At 30.7% G+C, this 20,477-nt stretch overlaps 1 protein-coding gene across 5 annotated transcripts in view; it reads left to right on the plus strand.

The window, feature by feature from the left end:
- LOC122272403 (uncharacterized) overlaps positions 1 to 20,211 on the plus strand; it is a 29,346-nt gene extending 9,135 nt beyond the window's left edge. The window contains exons 1-4 of one of the 5 annotated variants that reach the window (XR_006226252.2): positions 12,866 to 12,938; positions 14,913 to 14,997; positions 18,822 to 18,882; positions 19,981 to 20,211. Coding sequence is in view for 3 of the 5 variants with exons in the window: in XM_071178523.1 (XP_071034624.1) it covers positions 16,712 to 16,772; positions 19,981 to 20,101 (182 nt within the window). In the remaining 2 variants the exon portion in view is untranslated. Of the gene's footprint in view, positions 1 to 12,865; positions 13,050 to 14,912; positions 14,998 to 16,711; positions 16,773 to 18,821; positions 18,883 to 19,980 lie in introns of those variants that run through there. The other 4 variants (XR_011636393.1, XM_071178523.1, XM_071178522.1 and 1 more) reach the window with 4 other exon arrangements.
- Positions 20,212 to 20,477: the final 266 nt, after the last annotated feature.

Consider the following 20,477-nt stretch of genomic DNA (forward strand, 5'->3'; position numbering starts at 1 on the left):
TGCACCTCCCGTTTACCTGAAGCACGGGTCAAAGCAGTGTATTGGGGTACCAAGATGCCCCTCAACTGCCAGGATCCCCTTTTCCAGGGACACTTGTCTCCACGCACGGCAAACACGCGGGTGGTCTCTTCCCATCTGGGTTCGATACAACAGGGTGGTAATCGAACACAGACAAAAAGCCCTTACCAGTAAATTCGGTAACCACGACAAGGGGGAAGAGAATGGAGAAAGTAGGAGAAAAGGGAGAGGAAACGGAAGGGAGGACAGATCACTAGGGCACCCCGGGGCGTGACTCCCTGTATTTACCTAAAGAAGGTAAACCCCCTCAGGGGGTAGGTTCTTTGGAAGGTTTGGCAAAGTAAACCATGGTGGATGATTAGAGGTTATCTGGAAGTTGATTCAAAGTTACACATTTATTGATCCATTTGGTCAGTATGAGCGGATCATCATCGAATACGCGCCTCCAAATCATAAAATTTAGCTCGTTTGAACCTGGTGCTTTGGTTGTTAGGAAAGCGAAGAGAGTATCTCTTATCTCCTTGCGTACTGACAGAACAATAAGATGTCTTAGCATCCGCGGAATATGACACACCCGGACGACGTGTATGAGCAGTGACGATTCGGCGAGCTTCATTTAAAATCATGTTTCGCAAATCTTTTACAGACTGAATCTCTTTTTCCTGGGACCATTTTGGGCACTTCCTGAAAAATGCACCATGATCGAAATTTTGGAGTGACAATTGTAAGAGTAAGATGCTTCGTCGAGATAAGTTGACCATCTCGACGAAGCCCGATTCTTCTAACAGCAACAACGTGTTGATGGTCGCGCAATTCCTGTAATATTTTCTTTCAGTGTCGTTGACAAATTCTGACTGTGATATAACACCTCAAGAGGTGCTTAGAATTTTATGAGTAGTAACTTTAACTGAGAACGAGCATATGGTTGCACAGGTAGAGAGAGTAGTAGCTTGTTTTTCAGATGAGACTTGGACTAACAAGTCATCCGAACGTAATTTTAACTGAGGCTATTCCTCCTAGAAGAGAAAGAAGAGCCTTATGTATCAAAAATGGAGACACTGAATGACGTATTAGTTACCGTGGGATTTTTCAAAGCCATCAAGAAATACCGAGCGTGTTCAAATGGTGCTAAAGGTGTTCCGCTGTTTTTGCTATGGTGTGCAAAATTCAACCCCTCTCAGCATTTTCTGCCATAGAAAATTTCAAACACTTCGACTACCAGCGGCACCACCCTCCAACTAATTGATAATTGATTGAGTGAATGTAGAGTCTAATGACACAAGATCCAAAAGTGGATATGCTGCGCCAAACAGTACGTTAATGAAGCTTAAAATGTAATAATACAATTTTATTTTTATAAAATGCGTCAAGGTAATAAAGCCGTCAATAACGAGGCAAATATATTTTTAAGTCAATAAAATCCAATAAAAGGAGTATTCATATAAGATAGAAAGGTGAGTGGATAATAAATAAGAATGAATAAAATCAGATAAAACCAGCTATATACAATATAAAATACCAATAGCTCGCAGAAATGCGTAAATGTTATGATGATTGTTTTCACCTAACAAAATCCTTCATATTCAAAGTGCTATAAAAAGGTAATATGTCGTTTCTTAAAACAGGGACACTTAGTTAAAATGCGATCAAGCGTAAGTAAAACGTTAAAAGTGTCGCAATTGGGAAGAGGCTCTCCAAGCAACAGATGAAGATGGGTGAGTCGAGTCTGGCCGATTCGGAGGGGAGTAAACTTTACATCTACATCACATAGACGCAATACAGAGTCCAACTAAGGGGATGCTAGTAACAGATTGGTTCTGATACTAATACGTTACTTAACATCGATGCTAACCGATAGCTATAAGCCCAACAGTCACCCCTGAAGCAGCCTCCACCTATAACGAGGTGCCAAGTAAGTGATCCCAGACTTGACCCTAGCCTTCAGATGACGTTCGTGACTGACCGATTGATGCACACAGGGGTATATGCACCCCAGGGCTAAAGAGAATAGAAGGGCTGGTTCACTCCTTTGAAGTATCTCTCGCCGCGCCGATCCTCCGACGTCACTCTAGTGACGTCACTTTGGCGCAAAGCTCGCACTTTTACTTCAAGAACGGAGCGTTTGGCCTTACTAGCTCTAACTAATATTGGATCATTTCTTTTTGCGAGATATTCTAAGACATTTGTTATTTTCTATAATGACTTTCCTCAGTTTTTGCAGTGAATTTACAAGAATTTAAAACTATTATCGAAATGCCAGTTTGCGCGATTGCAACTTGCAAAAATTCTGATACGAAAACAAAAGGAAAAAGTATAATTTTTCGCGTGTTCCCTAAAGTAAATTAACAACTATGTAAAGAATGGATTCCGAAATGACACAGTTAATATAAAACAGCAATACGTTTATTCTGTCGTAAAGAACTTTTATAAAAATTCATTATCTAAATAGAAACCGCCTCGTTACTTCATAAAGAAAGGCAGGTGAAAAGAATTAAAAAATAGATAAAGTCAAAGAAAATTAAAATGTAAGTAAAAAGTATAAATAAAATATATAGTATATAGTTGAAATTCTCCTAATTTCATAACATATTTTTTAATGTAGTTATTCTAAATATTTATGATTTTTTTTAAAAATTATATTCTCTTCAATTTAAATATCTATAAATTATATCATCGTAAATTTAAATGTCTATAAACAATTGTAAAATTTCTAATGTCATTATGAACCTAAATTATTATTTTGTTTCAGTAATTAGCGTTTAAGGTTGATGTTTCCTAATGATTAAGTATGAACAAATTGCTATTAACGACATATTTTAAAATCAGGGATTCTAAATTTAACTTAACTTATCTTTATAAAAGAATATGTAGATAAAAAAAGTGTCGATATATGCCTTCATTTTTCTTAATAGTTAAAGTTAAAACTGAACTTTTTAAAATAAAGTATTTATCGTGTCATTTTCACCAACTAGCAAAACATTTTTATAAGTTTAAAATGGTATTTTTTTAATATAATAACCAAGAAAGTTTTTTTTGAACTATGTTTATGAACGGAAATAATGTGTTAATTACGTAAAGTTTGAAGGCTAATAACCAGAAAAAGTCTAACTTATTTTTACAAAGAGAAAGATGCAAAGTTATCATAATATCTTTGCTTGCGATCTCCGAGATCTGTGGACACAGTGACGTCATGAGGAGGGAAATCGTAGCTTCAGCTCTAAGAGCGGAGTGAACTAGCCCTTCTATTCTCTTTAGCCCTGTATGCACCCACCGTTTGCCTGAAGCTTGGGTCAAAGCAGTGTATTGGGGTACCAGGATGCCCCTCAACTGCCTCATCGCTGGTGATACTTATAGCTACAAAATCCCACATATTTGTTCCGTCTTCACTGCTGAAGCTGTTGCCATTTTATTGGCACTCCGGCAGATTTCCACGCTCTCTACGCGTAAGTATTGTATATACTCTGACAGTATGAGCGTCTTGTGCCAATTAGGAAATTTTCGCAGTGACAGTCATCCAATTTTGTGTTTTATTAACCATTTACTGATTACTCTCCACAATAAAGGTTTTGATATTTTATTCTGCTGGGTACCAAGTCACGTCGGTATCCCAGAAAACGACTTTGCTGATTTGGCTGCACGATCTGCCACCACTGTTTTACCTTTCCTATCCGTACCTTTATCAGACATGAAACGCCACATACGGCAGTTTATCACATCCCTCTGGCAGCAACAGTGGGACCTAAAAATTAATAACAAATTGCACTCAGTTAAACCAGATATTACCCCTTTACGTCTTACGTATATTATTACGTCTTCGTTATTAAGCTAACCCGTTTCCGAATCGGCCACACTCGTTTGACACATTTACATTTACTGTTTGAAGAACCGCCTCCTCAGTGCGACTCTTGTAATGTTTTACTCTCTATTAAACATATTTTAACTATTTGCCCATGTTTTAACTTTTATCGTCTTACCTTTTTTGGTAGTTATATTTTATCGCTGGAGGATTTGTTAGGAGACATCCATCACCCTAACATTTTGGCGTTTCTACGCGCAATTGGTATTTTATACTGTATATAACTGTTTTATCCTGTTTACTCTTTTATCTGATTTTATTCACGTTTCATCCTGTTTCATCTGGTTTTATAGTATTTATATTTAATTGATATTATCACTTTCGAATACTCTTGGTATGTTGTGTAAAAATCTAGTAAGAAAAATAGTAGGATGAGTTTACCTTTGATTCGTTTTAAAATCGCATGTTTGGCGCAGCATGTCCTTTTGTGGACCTTGTGCCAGTAAACCCTACATTCAATTCAATTCAAGCCCCTCAACTGCCAGGATTCTCATTTCCAGGGACACGGGTCTCCACGCACGGCAAACACGCGGGTGGTCTCTTTCCATCGGGGTCCGTTACAGCAGGGTGGTAATAGAACAAAGATAATAAGCCCTCACCAATAAATAATTGCTCCCAATAATAATTGCTGCTTTACATGAACCGTTACAACATCTCATTTCAAATTGTAATCACAAATCTCACTTACATCCTTAAATACAAAATTAAAATTCAAACTGAAAGCGTTGCAAAGAAGGCAGGGTACAGCTAGGTAGATATAAAATCTAACTATGAAATAAAATAGAAAGGCTACTCATTTTCGAAAATAATCATAATTTCGGAATGTATTATTTTTTTCTCCATTAAATCAGAAAATTAAGTAATACAATTAATTAATCTCAATTTAATAAATTAAATTTCATTGAACAAAATCCTTTCAAAAGATACTTCATATTTAAATTTTAAATTTTGATGAACGAAACTATTAAAACTAAAGAAATATTAAAATATTCCAAAATTTAGCATAAATGTATAAATTTTCACAATTTTAAAACACCATATTTTATCTGTTTACGACAGTGAAGCTAAATTACGAAAATTCTTCTAAAGGGAATACAAATTTTTAACTACAAAACAATACTACATCCAATGAAAGTAAATATAATAAATATTTGTGTAGAGAATAACTAATGTTTTTATACCTATTTTTGCGATGATTTATTGCCTTCTTAATAAAATGTTTACGTCTCCACAGCAATTAACAATGGCTACATGAAACACGTGTCTATAAACGTGAAAAAAGTGATGTTTACAATGCAAGAAATTTAAATCAAAACCCGTATGAATTTCAAAAGGAGTAAGGTTGACTGTACTATTTAATACATATGTTTTCTCTAAGCGCTAATGTGATTGATGTTTTTTTAAAAATTTTATATTAGTTTTAATTCCTTATATTAAAAATAAATGGTTCTATTGTAATTTATAGTAAATGATCTCAGACGAAAGCAATTCAAATAAATCACAGAGATTTAATTTATTATTAAGAAGGGAGAAAAAAAAATTCCTATTATAAATTGCGTAATATAGAACATGAAATATATGTACAATATGTTTTTATGCATTATGAACCAAGTTGATTGTAATAAAACTTTAAAAAGTGAAGAGTTAATTGATTACTTTGTGAATTTGTAAAAATTAGCTTTAAAGTTTATGCTTTGCTTTTTTGTTACTCCACTGAATCTCTTTGCGTTTGGTATATTTAAAAGTAAAAAAAAAATATTTGGTAAAACTATAAAAAATCCTACAAATATTTATTATTTATGTAACACTTCTGAAACTTTAAATGTAATCATCGTTTTAATGGAAAATTAGTTAAGTGTAAATTGATGTCTACAAGTAGAGAAATAAAAGCCAGAGAGTCTAAATATTCTGATAGTTATCCACTTCTTACGCAAAATTGATGAAAGGATACGGGCTTAGCACTACGCCAGTATGTAGTATAAGGTGTATTTTTTTAAATAATGTAACTTTCATGCACTCGGTTATAATTTAAGGTAACTCTTTAAGAAGCATTTTTCAATAGTGTCAACCGTTAATACGAGTTCACAAAAAAAATTCTTTAATTCTACGTCATGATAAAAACATATTCTAAATAAATGATTTATCTAAATGCACTATATTTACATCTATATTTATTGTCTTAGAAAACTCAAACACACAAAATAAATGCCATTTTTTATCAAAAAATACTTAATTTCAGAAATATATATANCGCATCATTGGTAGCCACAGTTTAAATATATATATGTCTGTAACATACAAGACATGAAAGCAATGATTTCTCAATAATATAGTATACCAATTTAAATAATTTTCCTAAAAAATTAAAATTAATTGAAGCTTCAAGCTCAAAGCATCATCATGGCTCATTTAAAATTAATTGTTCGTGGTATGTACGCCAAGCGGTATGTCCAAAGAGCAATCTGGTAGCATATCTTGTGTATTTTTCCATTATATTTAAATGGCGTGCACGAGATTAAATTTCTGATTTAATCTCGCGTAGTCCATTCTTAGCTTATCGACCAAATTAAACTGTTTCATGTGGCTAAGAGAATTTGAAACATAATTTCGGATAAATAAATCAAGATAGGAGAGAAAAGCGAAATCAGTTAATATTTTATGCAGCTGGTGAAGTCAAAATGAGGTTATCTGATATACTTTGTGCTATTATTGCAAAAATTAAAATAGTTTGCAGAAATAAAGTTATAGAAAGATACTAGTTACAGTATCAGTTCTATAAACAAGAACTTCTCTCACTGTCAACACCAAATGACAGTAGACAGGTAACGAAACCAGTATGCGCAATTTGGTTTAATCAGTCGGAGCAAAATATTAAACAAGATAATTAAATGACTGAGATATCAGAAAAGGTGAAGCTGGATAAGCTAGGACCACAGGTGGTAAAATGTGGAAATTCAATCGGAACTGATTTTCAAGCATTGAGAAAGTATAGGATAGTAGAAAGGCCATTATCGAAATTATAAAAATCTTTCAAAATATGAATTGATTATCAAAACTTATGGTGGGAAAATGATGAGCAGTGTTGAATGATTTGAGTAGAAGAATATTCAAACTTATGCGATGTTTTCCCAAGTGAAGAAAACAACTCTAATATCTTTATTTTTCGGACAGTTCCGTGTGTGCATATTGTAACTTTCTATTTTTTTTATTACCGTCGATGAACTACCTACCCAAATTTTGAGTTTAAGATTACTAATCTGAACCCTTGCAATTATGAACCAATCCAGAAGACAAGGTAACTCTTGGGTCAAGTATTGGGAGAAATTTGACTTCCAGGAAGACATTTTTAATGGAATCTGACTTGCATTTGCGTTGCACAGACAGGAAAACCGTGGAAACTTCCCACAATTAGTCTGATGGCAAAGAGACTCTAACCCATGACCCGTCTACTACTTAGAAAAAGAGCATTTAAGTTTTTTTTTTTTTAAATTAGTTTTGAACTAGTTTTTTTAAACAAACGCTGCATAAACTTTTTTGAAAAATTTCTAATATAGATAGGGATTGTTGTGCGAAAAAAATTGTAGAGTTCTTATAAAATACAAACTAAATAAAATTTCATAAAAGAAATTTAAATGGATTTTTTATTCAAATTCGAAATATTTATGCGCGACTATAATTTTTTATAACTTATTAACAAAGTGAGTTCATAAAAGATGGAAAAGTGACGAAATTTATTTCTTAAGTAGTTGTACATTGTTGTAAAAAAAGGAAAAGTGTTTTTATTGATTTTTGAATTATGTGTTAGAAGCATTTCACTGGTGATTTAGACTCCAATGTTTTGTAGTTAATTAAATCCTTTTACGGAATGATCTTTTCTTTTTATCTTTTGCTTTTAAATATTCATGAAAAAATCCTTTTTTTTAATGCACAAAATTTGTTCCATTTAAATTTAAATAAGAAAGGAATAACTCCCATTTAAAACAAAATTAAAAAGAAGGATTTTATTACAAAAACAAGAAGAAAGATTTTTAATTAAAACAGATATCCTTGGGAAATGCAAAAGTGTTTCGTTTTTTTTTCAATTTAAAGGAACAAAAGTATTTTTATATATACTGATTGATTTTTTTGGAACTTCTTTTGTACTTCTTCATAAATCTATTTACTTATTTTTTTAATTTGTTTTGATCATTTTATAAAAGATAAAAAAAATCGAAGATATTTCATTTTTCTAACCACCAGTAGTTTGGCATATTTTTTTTCCATTTAAGAGGAATCTCTTTTATCTATTTTTCTTCGTTTTTAGTTAGTTATTTATTTCATATTTCTAAAAAGTATCTAAGAATTAAAATATCACTTTCGATTAAATAATAGAATGGAGTACGAAATTGATGCTAGTAAAAGATTTTTTTCCTGTTATATTTATTTATTATAACCATTATGTTATTAAAATTGCTTATTACTTAAACACAAAGATACTTTTTTTTCAATTACTTTTTTTTTGTTCAACGAAGTTTAGTTTCTCGTCAGCTGTCTTCAATTTTATAATAACTCAAAAAAGTATTTTCATTTTGGCTCAAGGGGGCTATACCTTTTTCAAGAAGAAAATTGAACCCTGGTTGAAGTATTGGGAGAAATTTTTATGGAACTACTCCCCATTTAAGTTACATGGAGATGAAACCACGAAGATCTTCCACGGTTAGCCTGAAGCCAAGGGAACTCAATCCGGGATCCATCTAATACTGAGTACATTTTACGTCAGCACTTTGGTCGGTGGAGGCAGCGTGCGGAATTTTTATCGACCAGCAATCACGAGAATTCGAAACCATAAAACCTCATTGGTAGATGACCACTTTAACCCTATAGCTTGCGCTGCTCAAGAACTGCAGTTTGCCTTTACCGGACCTAAACTTAGATAAAAATAAATAAAAATTTAGACATTTGGTTTCAAAGAAATGGAACAGACCGGCTAGAAGAACAGTTTAACAAGATTATAATTATAACTAATACTGCTTGTAAATATATTTAAAGGGACTAATAAATTATTTTACTTAATTGATGCTGATATAAGAACCAAAAAGAGCGATGTAAATGATGAAATAAATACAGATAAAGATAAATGCTTAATAGAAAAAAATAAAAATGAATCATTACTATGTTTGCGTTGATATTGGTATTGAAAAAACGTTATAATAGTGCTTAAATAAAATAACTGAAGACCATCATTTAGGCATAACATTAATATTTTAAAGTTTAACTATTTTCTACATTTAAGATTTTTTAGCTAAAAGGAAATAAATGTATTGTAAAATTACAGTTTAAGTTTATTAGTTTGGAGCGAGTTGTGATTTCATTCTACCTATATGAATCTTCATCCGATGATGAATATTTTTGAGAAACATAATATGATAAAAAACATTTATGAAATCGATTGTACAAAAGATAACTCGGAATTGAGTAATAAATAGAATTGAATTTAAAATCGAATGACAACATGAAAGTTTTATCTCAATATTATGTTGTTTACACTATTCCAAAAAAAATTTTTTTTAAGATTTCCATTTAATATTTCAACTTATGTTTTTCGTTTGCCACTTAAATTTTTATAATCTATGATTTTGCTAATATGTCTAACTTTAAAAGGTTTTAGAAAATGGAGTTAAATGTAATAATACAATGCAGTAAATGTAAAACAACCGCTAAACCAAAACTGCTTTTCTATATTTAATATTAAAAAATCCTGCAAAATTAATTGCTTATTTTAAATTTATTGAACTTAATGAAATTTCCATTTACTTCTCTTATGAGTAATACAAAGGATTAAGATTTCTTGTTCATGCATTCACTAAGAAGGAACACAATTCTTGAACAGACAAAGCACATTAAATTTTATTCATATTAAAGAGCACATAAACGCTGCCTCTAGCTTCAATCAATACTCTTGATATGCAAATACATAGTTTTTCACACGTTGGGAGAATCGAAGAGATTTATTTTACTTAAGTTCGATTTAATCAGAGCATTTAATTAGAATAGGAATGTACAATTAATTTCACAAAATCTGCATTCGGCTAAACTATGCTAAGATAAAATGATATTAATCACTCTAGGTAAGTTGACCAAATAAATTCGAAAGAGAAACCTACCGCATCATTGGTAGCCACAGTTTAAATGATATTGCATGTATATTTAATTTCAAATTTTGTTAGATGAACTCTTAATTTATATTGTTACTTTTAACTTATAGTATGAGGCCAAACTCCGGAATATGCAAAACAGAGGCAAATAAAGGTTGAGTGTTAGTCGTCATGAAGGATTGGTATGGTCATTCTAGGTTACTTATCAATTCCATATTATTTTTAAAACGAATTCCACACTAACTTTTACTCATCTGTCTTCGCCTTAAAGTTTCCCATTACCACGACACTTATATAAGAGCTATATCAGTGGTATTAATACCATATTTTATTAAGTATCACTGACGACAATAATAATTTGACAATTCTTTACGGCCTTCGAAATAAGTATCCGTGTCAATTCGTCAAAAATGACTATAAAATATTAGTGTTGTTACTTTTAATTTCGAGAATTACAATCAATTATTTTTTTATGATTGAAAATTGACGTTAAAAATAAAATTGAAGTGTAATAAAAAGCTAAATTAGCGGGAAAATTTGCTTCTTCGTATATGAGAACCGTGAGGAAGTGCTATAATTTTTCTGACGCTGACAATCCTTAGTTAATTTTTATAATAGATATATATACTATATACATACTGAAATATTTTTTTCTTTCTAAAAGGCTTAAGTAATGGAAAACAAACTCTTATTTGGATAGGAGAAAAATAAAGTATTGCTATATTAATTACTCAAATCAATTACGGTAATAATTACTACTGATATTACGTTAATTGATGCTTTTAGTAGAATCTAGCATTTATACCAAGATATCTATTATACAGGCACTATGAAAATAGGTACTTACGGCTTATCAAAATGATTAGGTACCGGAAAAATTTTTTGATTATTTTTATTGTCTGGAACTTACCTCCAGAATTAGAATTAAGTCAAATGGTATAGATTATAATTAATCTGTATTTTAATGAGATGAACTTCTAGAATCATGTTTTGTTAAAACCATCCGGACGAGCATACAGAAATGAATAAAATAATTGTTACTTAATTAATTGTGTTGGTATGCTTCTATAGTTCTGTATTGTTGAGCAGAACCAATTTGTTGATTATTTACTATATTTCAATTCGTACAAAGAATAGGTTTTTAACTAGTATATAACATTTTTCACCGAATAATAAAATAGTAAACAATGCGTTAAATACATCAGAAATCTATTTTTTTTTATTTTTTTTTTACTTTCCTTCATAATATCGGAAAATCAAAATGAGTTAGGAGCAATCGCAGCTTGTTATAAGATTTTCCTCCAATTTAAAAATCGTATTCTTTTATTCCTAAAATGAAACAAGTTCTTATATGGAAGTCCATCAAAAAAAATTTTTTTGAGATAAAAATACAATTTTGAAATTCAATGCTTATTACTTTTCTCTTAGATAGAAAAATGCAATTTTTTTTTCTTTCTCTAAGATACAGGGAACTTTTTTTATATCGGCTGATATTTGTTTGGTATTGAAAACTAATGGCGTAACTTGATTTATGAATAATAATCAAATCAACCTTGCGTTTTTATCCTCAAATAAACCGGTTGATAACTGATTAAGGATTTAAGGATTAAATTATTTGTTTTTATATTTATCTTTTGCTAATAAAATATTTCGTTATTTTCATTTTACACTATATTTCAATTTTCATGTGAAATGCAAACTATTATCTCTAGAGATTTACACTAAGCAGTTAGTTATCGTCAACGAGTTTTCAAATCTGGACACAGCTCGAGATGCATGTTTGCGAAAATGAATACAGCTCAAATATCATGTTTTGAAAATAAATATAGCTCAAAATGCTTATTTCTGAAAGTGGACACAGCTCAGATTTGTTTAAGAAAATGAACTTAACTATTTAAGAAAATGGACATATCATTTGATTTCGTTTTACAAACTTCTTTTCTGCGCAGTATTTCTTTTAAAGTGTATTATTACTGAATGTTATTATAGTAAAATTAATGAATCGAATTAAATTTGGAATTATATAGTTTTCATCCTCATAAATCATGTGATATATTATTTAAACAAGACTTTTTTGAAAAGAATTTAAATCTCAACGGAAGTTTTCACTAGGTTGCCGCAGAAACTATAAATTTACCGCAGTGGTTGCAAATTAGTAGGAATTTAGATTTATAGTTTAGAGTTATAACTAAAAAGATGTCGCTTGAAAAAGACCATATGCGTTCTATCTAGCCAAACAGACCGCAAAGCCTGGGAACTAATTTAAAATCCAGAGGCCTTTAATGACTCCATCTCTTTTTTGGAGATTTTCCTCATGGCTTTTGTGGGTCTTATAATACAAACTTCTATTTCTGCTGAAATTTATGAACTGATCTAAAACATTTCCAGAATCAAGTTTGATTTTTTTTTTTAAAAAATATCAAACAGGGAAGTGGATCGTTAAAGACAGTTGGGTTAGAGAAATTGGGACTAGGCCGCTGAATGATTAGGCTAAGAAAAGTAAAAGTAAGATCGTAATTCTTCTTTTAATTGTTAAGTTTCGGTTAAAAACTTAAAAAGAGAATATTTTTTGCAACGTCATTTTACACAAACACGGATTTAAAGCTGCTTCCTGAATTAGGAATTCACTACAGATGTGCTAAACATATTTTTGTGATGGAATATATTTTGTTTATCAAACACTGTCATCAGAAACTAAGAAGAAAAATTCTAAACTATTGATGATGACAGAGATTTGAAGAAACCATATGCTGATTTGTAAACAAATCAATTTAGACATTGATTGACTTGTGCAGCTTGTTTAAGATATTGTTTACTGGCTTGGAGAAGCTTATCAGGTGCAATGAAAACATTTTTTCCTAATAAATGAGATATAAATAACGGATGATTCGATTCCATTTATTTATTCTCGTAATACATTCAATCAAGTGGTAAGTCTTACTTTAACCTTTTAGAATTAATGTCTATTAACACTTCCAGAATATTTTTAGTGTTTTTATAATTACTTGCATCGAACATATGAACTGATTCTGCATAGATTGGTAAGAGTAATTTAGAAAAATAATCTTGGTAATTTTATTGATATCATACCATACAATTACCAAAAATAATTTAATGATATTTGTTTCTGAAATTCAACCTTCTTTACAATGTAAAGCTATACTAAACTAAACTCAGAGGCGCGACAGCCCATTGAGGGACTAGGCCTACTGCGCGCATCTCAGTTTTCCTGACCTTGGGCGATGGGGTGCAGGAGCAGATGCTCCGGTTATGTGGACAGCCGAACGTGAAATCCCCAGTGTTTAGTTCCCAGACACGCTTGGTACTGATTTATCGACCCACTGAAGGGATGAAAGGCAGAGTCCACCTTGCCCAGCCAGAGGATCGAACCCAGGACCTGTGGCAAGGGAGCGCGAAGCGCTACTACTCAGCCACCGGGCTTCACAATGTAAAGCTACGTGTGGCTATTTTGCATCAGTACTACCAAACCTCCCAATTTCCAATTTTATCCTGTTTTTCACCAATTATAATTACATTTCATACTAAGATACTTAAGTTATTCATAGCTATTTTTTTTTTTTGGCAAACATATTTTTGTCCGTCGCAAAACGTCACATGCGAGAGAAAACCGCTGAATTTGCCAAAGATAATTTGATCAAACATTTTCAAAATTTGAACCACACAGTATTTTATTTTAAATCCGTTTAAGTGCATTTATGTCCCACTAAGACAACGAAATCATATCTAGAAGTAAAAAAGCATGCTTATTGCAGCCTTTTAATTACGAGCAACAAAATTTTTTAAGCTATCCGGTAATATGAAAAACTTTAAAGCGAGAGACACATTTTTTAGCTACATATTGTTTGATGAAAATAAGTTTAGTTAAATTTAGAATCCTGATTTTAAAATATGCTGTCAATGGCATTTTGTTCATACTTATTAATTAGGAAACATCAACCTTCATTCCCAATTTCTGAAACAAAATAATAATTTAGGTTCTTAATAATATTAGCAATTTTGCAATTGTTTAAAAATATTTAAATGTCAGAGAAGATAATTTATAGACATTGATATTTAGGAGAATATAATTTAAAAAAATCATAAATATTTAGAATAACTACATTAAAAATAAGTTACGAAATTAGGAGAATTTTAACTATTAATTATTTATGCATTTCATTTTAAGTTTTAATTTTCTTTGACTTTATTTATTTTTTGATTTTTTTGCTTGCCATTTTTGTGGAAGTAATAAGGCTGTTTCTATTTAGATGGCGAATTCTTATAAAGAAGTCTTAAACGACAGAATAAACGTATTGCTGTATTATATTAACTGGGTCATTTCGTTTGCAATGTTGAATCGATTATTTACATAGCTGTTCATTTACTTCAGGAAACGCGTGGGAAATTATATTTTTTCCTTTTGTGTTTCTATGAGAATTTTTACAAATTCCAATATAATTTTATTAACAATTTTAAATTTTTGTAATTCACTTCAAAAAACTGAAGAAAACAGTTATAGAAAAGAAGGAATGTTTCGGAATTTGTCACAAAGGAATACTCTAATATTAATTAGAGCTAGTTAGAGCGAAGGCTCCAATAATATTTAAAGTAAGTTAAATCGAACGCGCCGTTCTTGGAGCAAAAGTGCAAGCTTTACGCTGTTCTGACGTCACAGGGGGAAATCATAGCTTGGGCTTGACGAGAGTTTCTTCCAAGGAGTGAACCAGCCCTTCTATTCTCTCTTTAGCGCTGAGAGTGGCCCGTTTATTCCCAGCACCTACAGTACTTTTGAGAGTGTATTGAAATGGTTAGAGCTAAAATATACTTGAAATGAAAAAAGAAATTTTCTTAACAGATATATTTTAAAACAGCTATTTTGATGATTCTTTCTTAATACTTTTCAGAATTCCACAGCAATTGAGAAAATGAACTCCTTCTCAGTGATGATATTGATCATGTTTTTCCTTCAATGTTATGCCGAAAGAGAAAGTAAATATTTTTTTTTTCCTTAAATTATGGAGTAATAAGTTTAGAACCATTTAATTGCATTAAGAACTGAATAGGGTGGAATCTGCAATTTTATCGCAAAACATTCACCAATTATACACTGATACAGTTTTTTTGCGATCCGTTTTTTTTCTTTGTACAAACTCTTGATCACAAAAGCAAAATTGTAACTTACACTAGTTTTTATATAATTTATTTATATATTGTCTTTGTTTTTTTTTCAAATAAGCTGTTTTAAATACTTGTTCATTCATTATATTCCATTCTTCTTATATATATTTTTTTAAATACAAAAGGATGTAAGGATCTTACAAGGCATAAAAAATCCATGTTTTGAGTTTTTAATGCAACAATTACTTATTTTGAGTAATGGTTTTTCTTAGCATTGAAAAAAAGTCTCATTTGCAGCTCCATATTATTATTTGACAGTAATGAAACACTATTATTTTAAAATGAAATTTAATTGACGACAAAAATCTATTAATTGAATTTCCAATATAAGTGATTTAAACTCCCCCAGTTTTAACAAGCTCAGATTTATTGCTACTAATAACAAATACATTATAATAACAGTTTTATAAATAACCAAATTTGCCCTGTGACACTAGACGTTTGTCTTAAAGTATAGTAATAACTGATACTCCAGCGTAATTTTAATATCCAATTTAGCAATAAGTTTTGTATAGGCAGACCAGGTATTTATTAGTAATGTTATACTTAGATACTTAGATTCGCGTTAACAGTACCAAATATTTATTTGTAATAAGAAAATTTTTAATAAAAATATAAATTTGAAACAAAAATTACAATATCTTCATAATAAAAAATAAAATACATTTAAATCAATGATTTGGTTGCTTTATTTTGTATTTTTTTTAAAATACATAAATATATACATTAAATTACTTAAAAATACTCAGAAAAATATTTTTTCGTTTCCTTTAAATATTTCTGTTTGCACCCATGTCAAAAAATAATTGATCGGGATTTTAGATTTAATATGTTTCCAGGCTGTAAGTTTCAGTTTTAATTTTACAGAACGTTTTAAGTGTAGTATAGACGCTTATGCTTCTTTAACATAGGTACAATAGACTCATTCCTAAAATTTCTACATTAGTTAAAATTAATTTTCGGATTGATATTTAATATTTAGCTTTTTTATAACCAGCACTGGAAAGTCGACCCAATTTTTAATTCCAACCCCTGAGTCTTCGCGGCTCAATGTTTCAATTAGATCATCTGTCTAAAAAAATCCTGATTATTTTTTTTTTGATTTCGATTGCGTTAAATTTAATGAAGTCAGAGTCGGAGCCCGCTCTGTTACAGAAAACGTGAAATGTATTGCAAATTTTAAGTAAACAGACAAATGGTAAACTATATCTATTCCAAAAATATGGGCAAATATGAAAGGATAACTGAATTATGAATGGTTATTTAAATCAAATCTTTTACAAAGATAATAAAAATTTAAGACTTCTATTTTTAAGTTGATATGTTTTATTTGTTATATTTTTGACAGTAGCTTTTTCCATCGATTCTTGATTTATAATCACATAATTATGGCCCGCCTCATGATCCTTATTTCAGATAAGAAAATGGCCGTTCTAATCTTATTAATAATTAATTTATTGCTCTGTATAAAAATATATTGCATTTAAATAATATTTGAAGTAATTTGTAATTTTTGACTTTATAGTGATACCCCGAGATGATGAGGACTGCAGATCCGATGGTTGCCGGTTCAAATCCCCCGCAGCGTATGGATGTCTCTCTCTCTCTCTCTCTCTCTCTCTCTGTGTCCTATGTCCTTTCTTCTTTGTGATTGCGTGAATGTAACCCGCCCTATAAACGGCTTTGTGGTTGTTTGACGTGGGCGACGCTGCTCCACCGCCGTGTCTTTGCCATGGGTGCCCATTGGTTAACGATAAGAGAGTAGCAATTCTAGCATTTCTGAGGCCAAAGGGGAATAGACCCAAGTGCCCGCCATTAACTAAAAAAAAATAATAATAATAATAATCTTTCATCCTTTTTATTAGTGCCATTATTTCCTTGCATCAATGTAATCAACTAAGTACTTTTCGAAATAACTTCATCTTTTCCCATTGTAGTAAAACTTCTTATAACTTCTAAATAGCTTTCATAATATGAATAGAAATAACGAATTCTAAACAATTGTTTGAATTAATTTGTAAGAACACTTATACATTTTAAGTAATTTTTACCTAGTTTTTAATGCAAAAAGTGTTTGTATACAATCAAATCACTTATGAAATTTGTGAAGTAAATGATAAAAACCGAATAATATAAATGATATTGTAATTTTATTCTATACTAGTCGCCAAAGGCGGCCAGCTGTCAGCCTCGCTAAAGGTTTTCACAAATAAAGTTTTTTAAAACATAGCAGGAAATCTGAAGATTAGAGGACAATTAAAGTGTTCCTGTCCTGCAATTTTGTCTTCATATCAAGTTCTGCGGTAGATATGTTATAGCTCTTGAGGATGTTAGAAGATGTAACTTTTCTATGGTAACCTAAGGCCTATGGTGACCTAACCTATAATATAACTATCAGGTGGAGACTTGTTTTTTTATCTTTTTTTTAAAAAAGGCCTCAGAAATTGTAAAAGCATACAAAAGTTGCTTTCGAAATCATCATTGGACAATAACTGAAAACCTCTTCTAATCTTCTTTGACGTTTCTCTGATACTTCTTGGGCTCTAGAATTGCTTGTCGAAATTCCGTCATGTTCCATCCTTTTTTGACGTTCAACAGACGTTTCTTAGGCCCTTCTTCTTCTTTGAGAATCTCTTAATATCTTTTTCTTTGACAAAATACAAAGTATTTTGGAAGGTGGTTCTGCCATATCAGTAATCGGGTTTTTATGAAGTCAACGAATACTTTAGAACAACAATTACTATGAAAGCAAATCATGAAACTTCAATATTAAAATCTATGTGCTTACCTGCAAACTGAANTTTTGTTTTTTTTTTAAAATACATAAATATATACATTAAATTACTTAAAAATACTCAGAAAAATATTTTTTCGTTTCCTTTAAATATTTCTGTTTGCACCCATGTCAAAAAATAATTGATCGGGATTTTAGATTTAATATGTTTCCAGGCTGTAAGTTTCAGTTTTAATTTTACAGAACGTTTTAAGTGTAGTATAGACGCTTATGCTTCTTTAACATAGGTACAATAGACTCATTCCTAAAATTTCTACATTAGTTAAAATTAATTTTCGGATTGATATTTAATATTTAGCTTTTTTATAACCAGCACTGGAAAGTCGACCCAATTTTTAATTCCAACCCCTGAGTCTTCGCGGCTCAATGTTTCAATTAGATCATCTGTCTAAAAAAATCCTGATTATTTTTTTTTTGATTTCGATTGCGTTAAATATAATGAAGTCAGAGTCGGAGCCCGCTCTGTTACAGAAAACGTGAAATGTATTGCAAATTTTAAGTAAACAGACAAATGGTAAACTATATCTATTCCAAAAATATGGGCAAATATGAAAGGATAACTGAATTATGAATGGTTATTTAAATCAAATCTTTTACAAAGATAATAAAAATTTAAGACTTTTATTTTTAAGTTGATATGTTTTATTTGTTATATTTTTGACAGTAGCTTTTTCCATCGATTCTTGATTTATAATCACATAATTATGGCCCGCCTCATGATCCTTATTTCAGATAAGAAAATGGCCGTTCTAATCTTATTAATAATTAATTTATTGCTCTGTATAAAAATATATTGCATTTAAATAATATTTGAAGTAATTTGTAATTTTTGACTTTATAGTGATACCCCTAGATGATGAGGACTGCAGATCCGATGGTTGCCGGTTCAAATCCCCCGCAGCGTATGGATGTCTCTCTCTCTCTGTGTCCTATATCCTTTCTTCTTTGTGATTGCGTGAATGTAACCCGCCCTATAAACGGCTTTGTGGTTGTTTGACGTGGGCGACGCTGCTCCACCCCCGTGTCTTTGCCATGGGTGCCCATTGGTTAACGATAAGACAGTAGCAATTCTAGCATTTCTGAGGCCAAAGGGGAATAGACCCAAGTGCCCGCCATTAACTAAAAAAAAATAATAATAATAATAATCTTTCATCCTTTTTATTAGTGCCATTATTTCCTTGCATCAATGTAATCAACTAAGCACTTTTCGAAATAACTTCATCTTTTCCCATTGTAGTAGAACTTCTTATAACTTCTAAATAGCTTACTTAATATGAATAGAAATAACGAATTCTAAACAATTGTTTGAATTAATTTGTAAGAACACTTATACATTTTAGGTAATTTTTACCTAGTTTTTAATGCAAAAAATGTTTGTATACAATAAAATCACTTATGAGATTTGTGAAGTGAATGATAAAAAACGAAAAATATAAATGATTTTGTAATTTTAATATTTATTTGCTATATATTTAATAAATTATTCAATTATGTAAGAAAACAGATGCGAAAGGCTTTTACAATTATAAACATTAATTGCTTACATGCAGTTTATTAAAATAAAGTCGTTTAGTGAAGTTTTAGTTCTTTTAAATTTTTAGTTAATATAGTTGTAAAAATCCTCAAGTTTATAACTTTCTTCTCCGAGAACAATTTAGCATCAAAGAATTTAATTGAATGTACGGTTTAATGGCACAAGGTCCAAAAAATGACATGCTGTGCCAAGCAAATGATTTTTTCTAATGAAGTATCATAAATTTGAAATACTTATGTTTATGATAACCTGATATAAAAAGTATCAAAATACTGTCTGCATCTTATTTTCTTGTTTACTAAAGATATGTATTATAAGTGAGTTTATAAAAACATCAAAATTTAGTAGTTATATGAGCATTTATCAATTTTTTGTCTGAATTTAATTTTTTAGCTCTAAATTTAATTGATTGTTCAGATCAACTCATCTTCATCGATTGTCAAAACAATATTACTTTTCGTTTCAGTGACCAACAAGACGTGATTTTTCAACCACATAAAATTGTTACAAGAAGAACAAGGTGTAATTCCTCATGTGTTGGAATTCCAACGACTGATTATTGCAGAACCTGTTGGAAAGTTGGTTAATTCATGCTCATGCATCGGTGTTAATATGCAACAGCATATATCTAGTGGCAATGATGCTATTTATACACATGGATATTTATGAATATAATAAAAATGAATGTTAAATTAAATTTAGTATGTATTTTTTTTAATATTAATTTACTTTAAAAATTCATCTACGAGTGCTTTTATTCATAATTCTGAGGAGAAATAGTGTGCCCGGGCAATTAAGACCGCCTCGGGAATTTAAGATTGAGTCAAAGAACGTGAAGATCTGATCATTCGATCAAAGGTTATTCAATGTTTCCTATTTTGGTTCACTATACATGCGTATTCATGTACGTAAGTACATGTAATATTTCAATGTGTGTCTGTACAAGAAATATATGTATTTACA

This window comes from Parasteatoda tepidariorum, chromosome 3, assembly GCF_043381705.1.
Source record: "Parasteatoda tepidariorum isolate YZ-2023 chromosome 3, CAS_Ptep_4.0, whole genome shotgun sequence".
In the NCBI taxonomy this organism is placed as follows: Eukaryota; Metazoa; Arthropoda; class Arachnida; order Araneae; family Theridiidae; genus Parasteatoda; species Parasteatoda tepidariorum.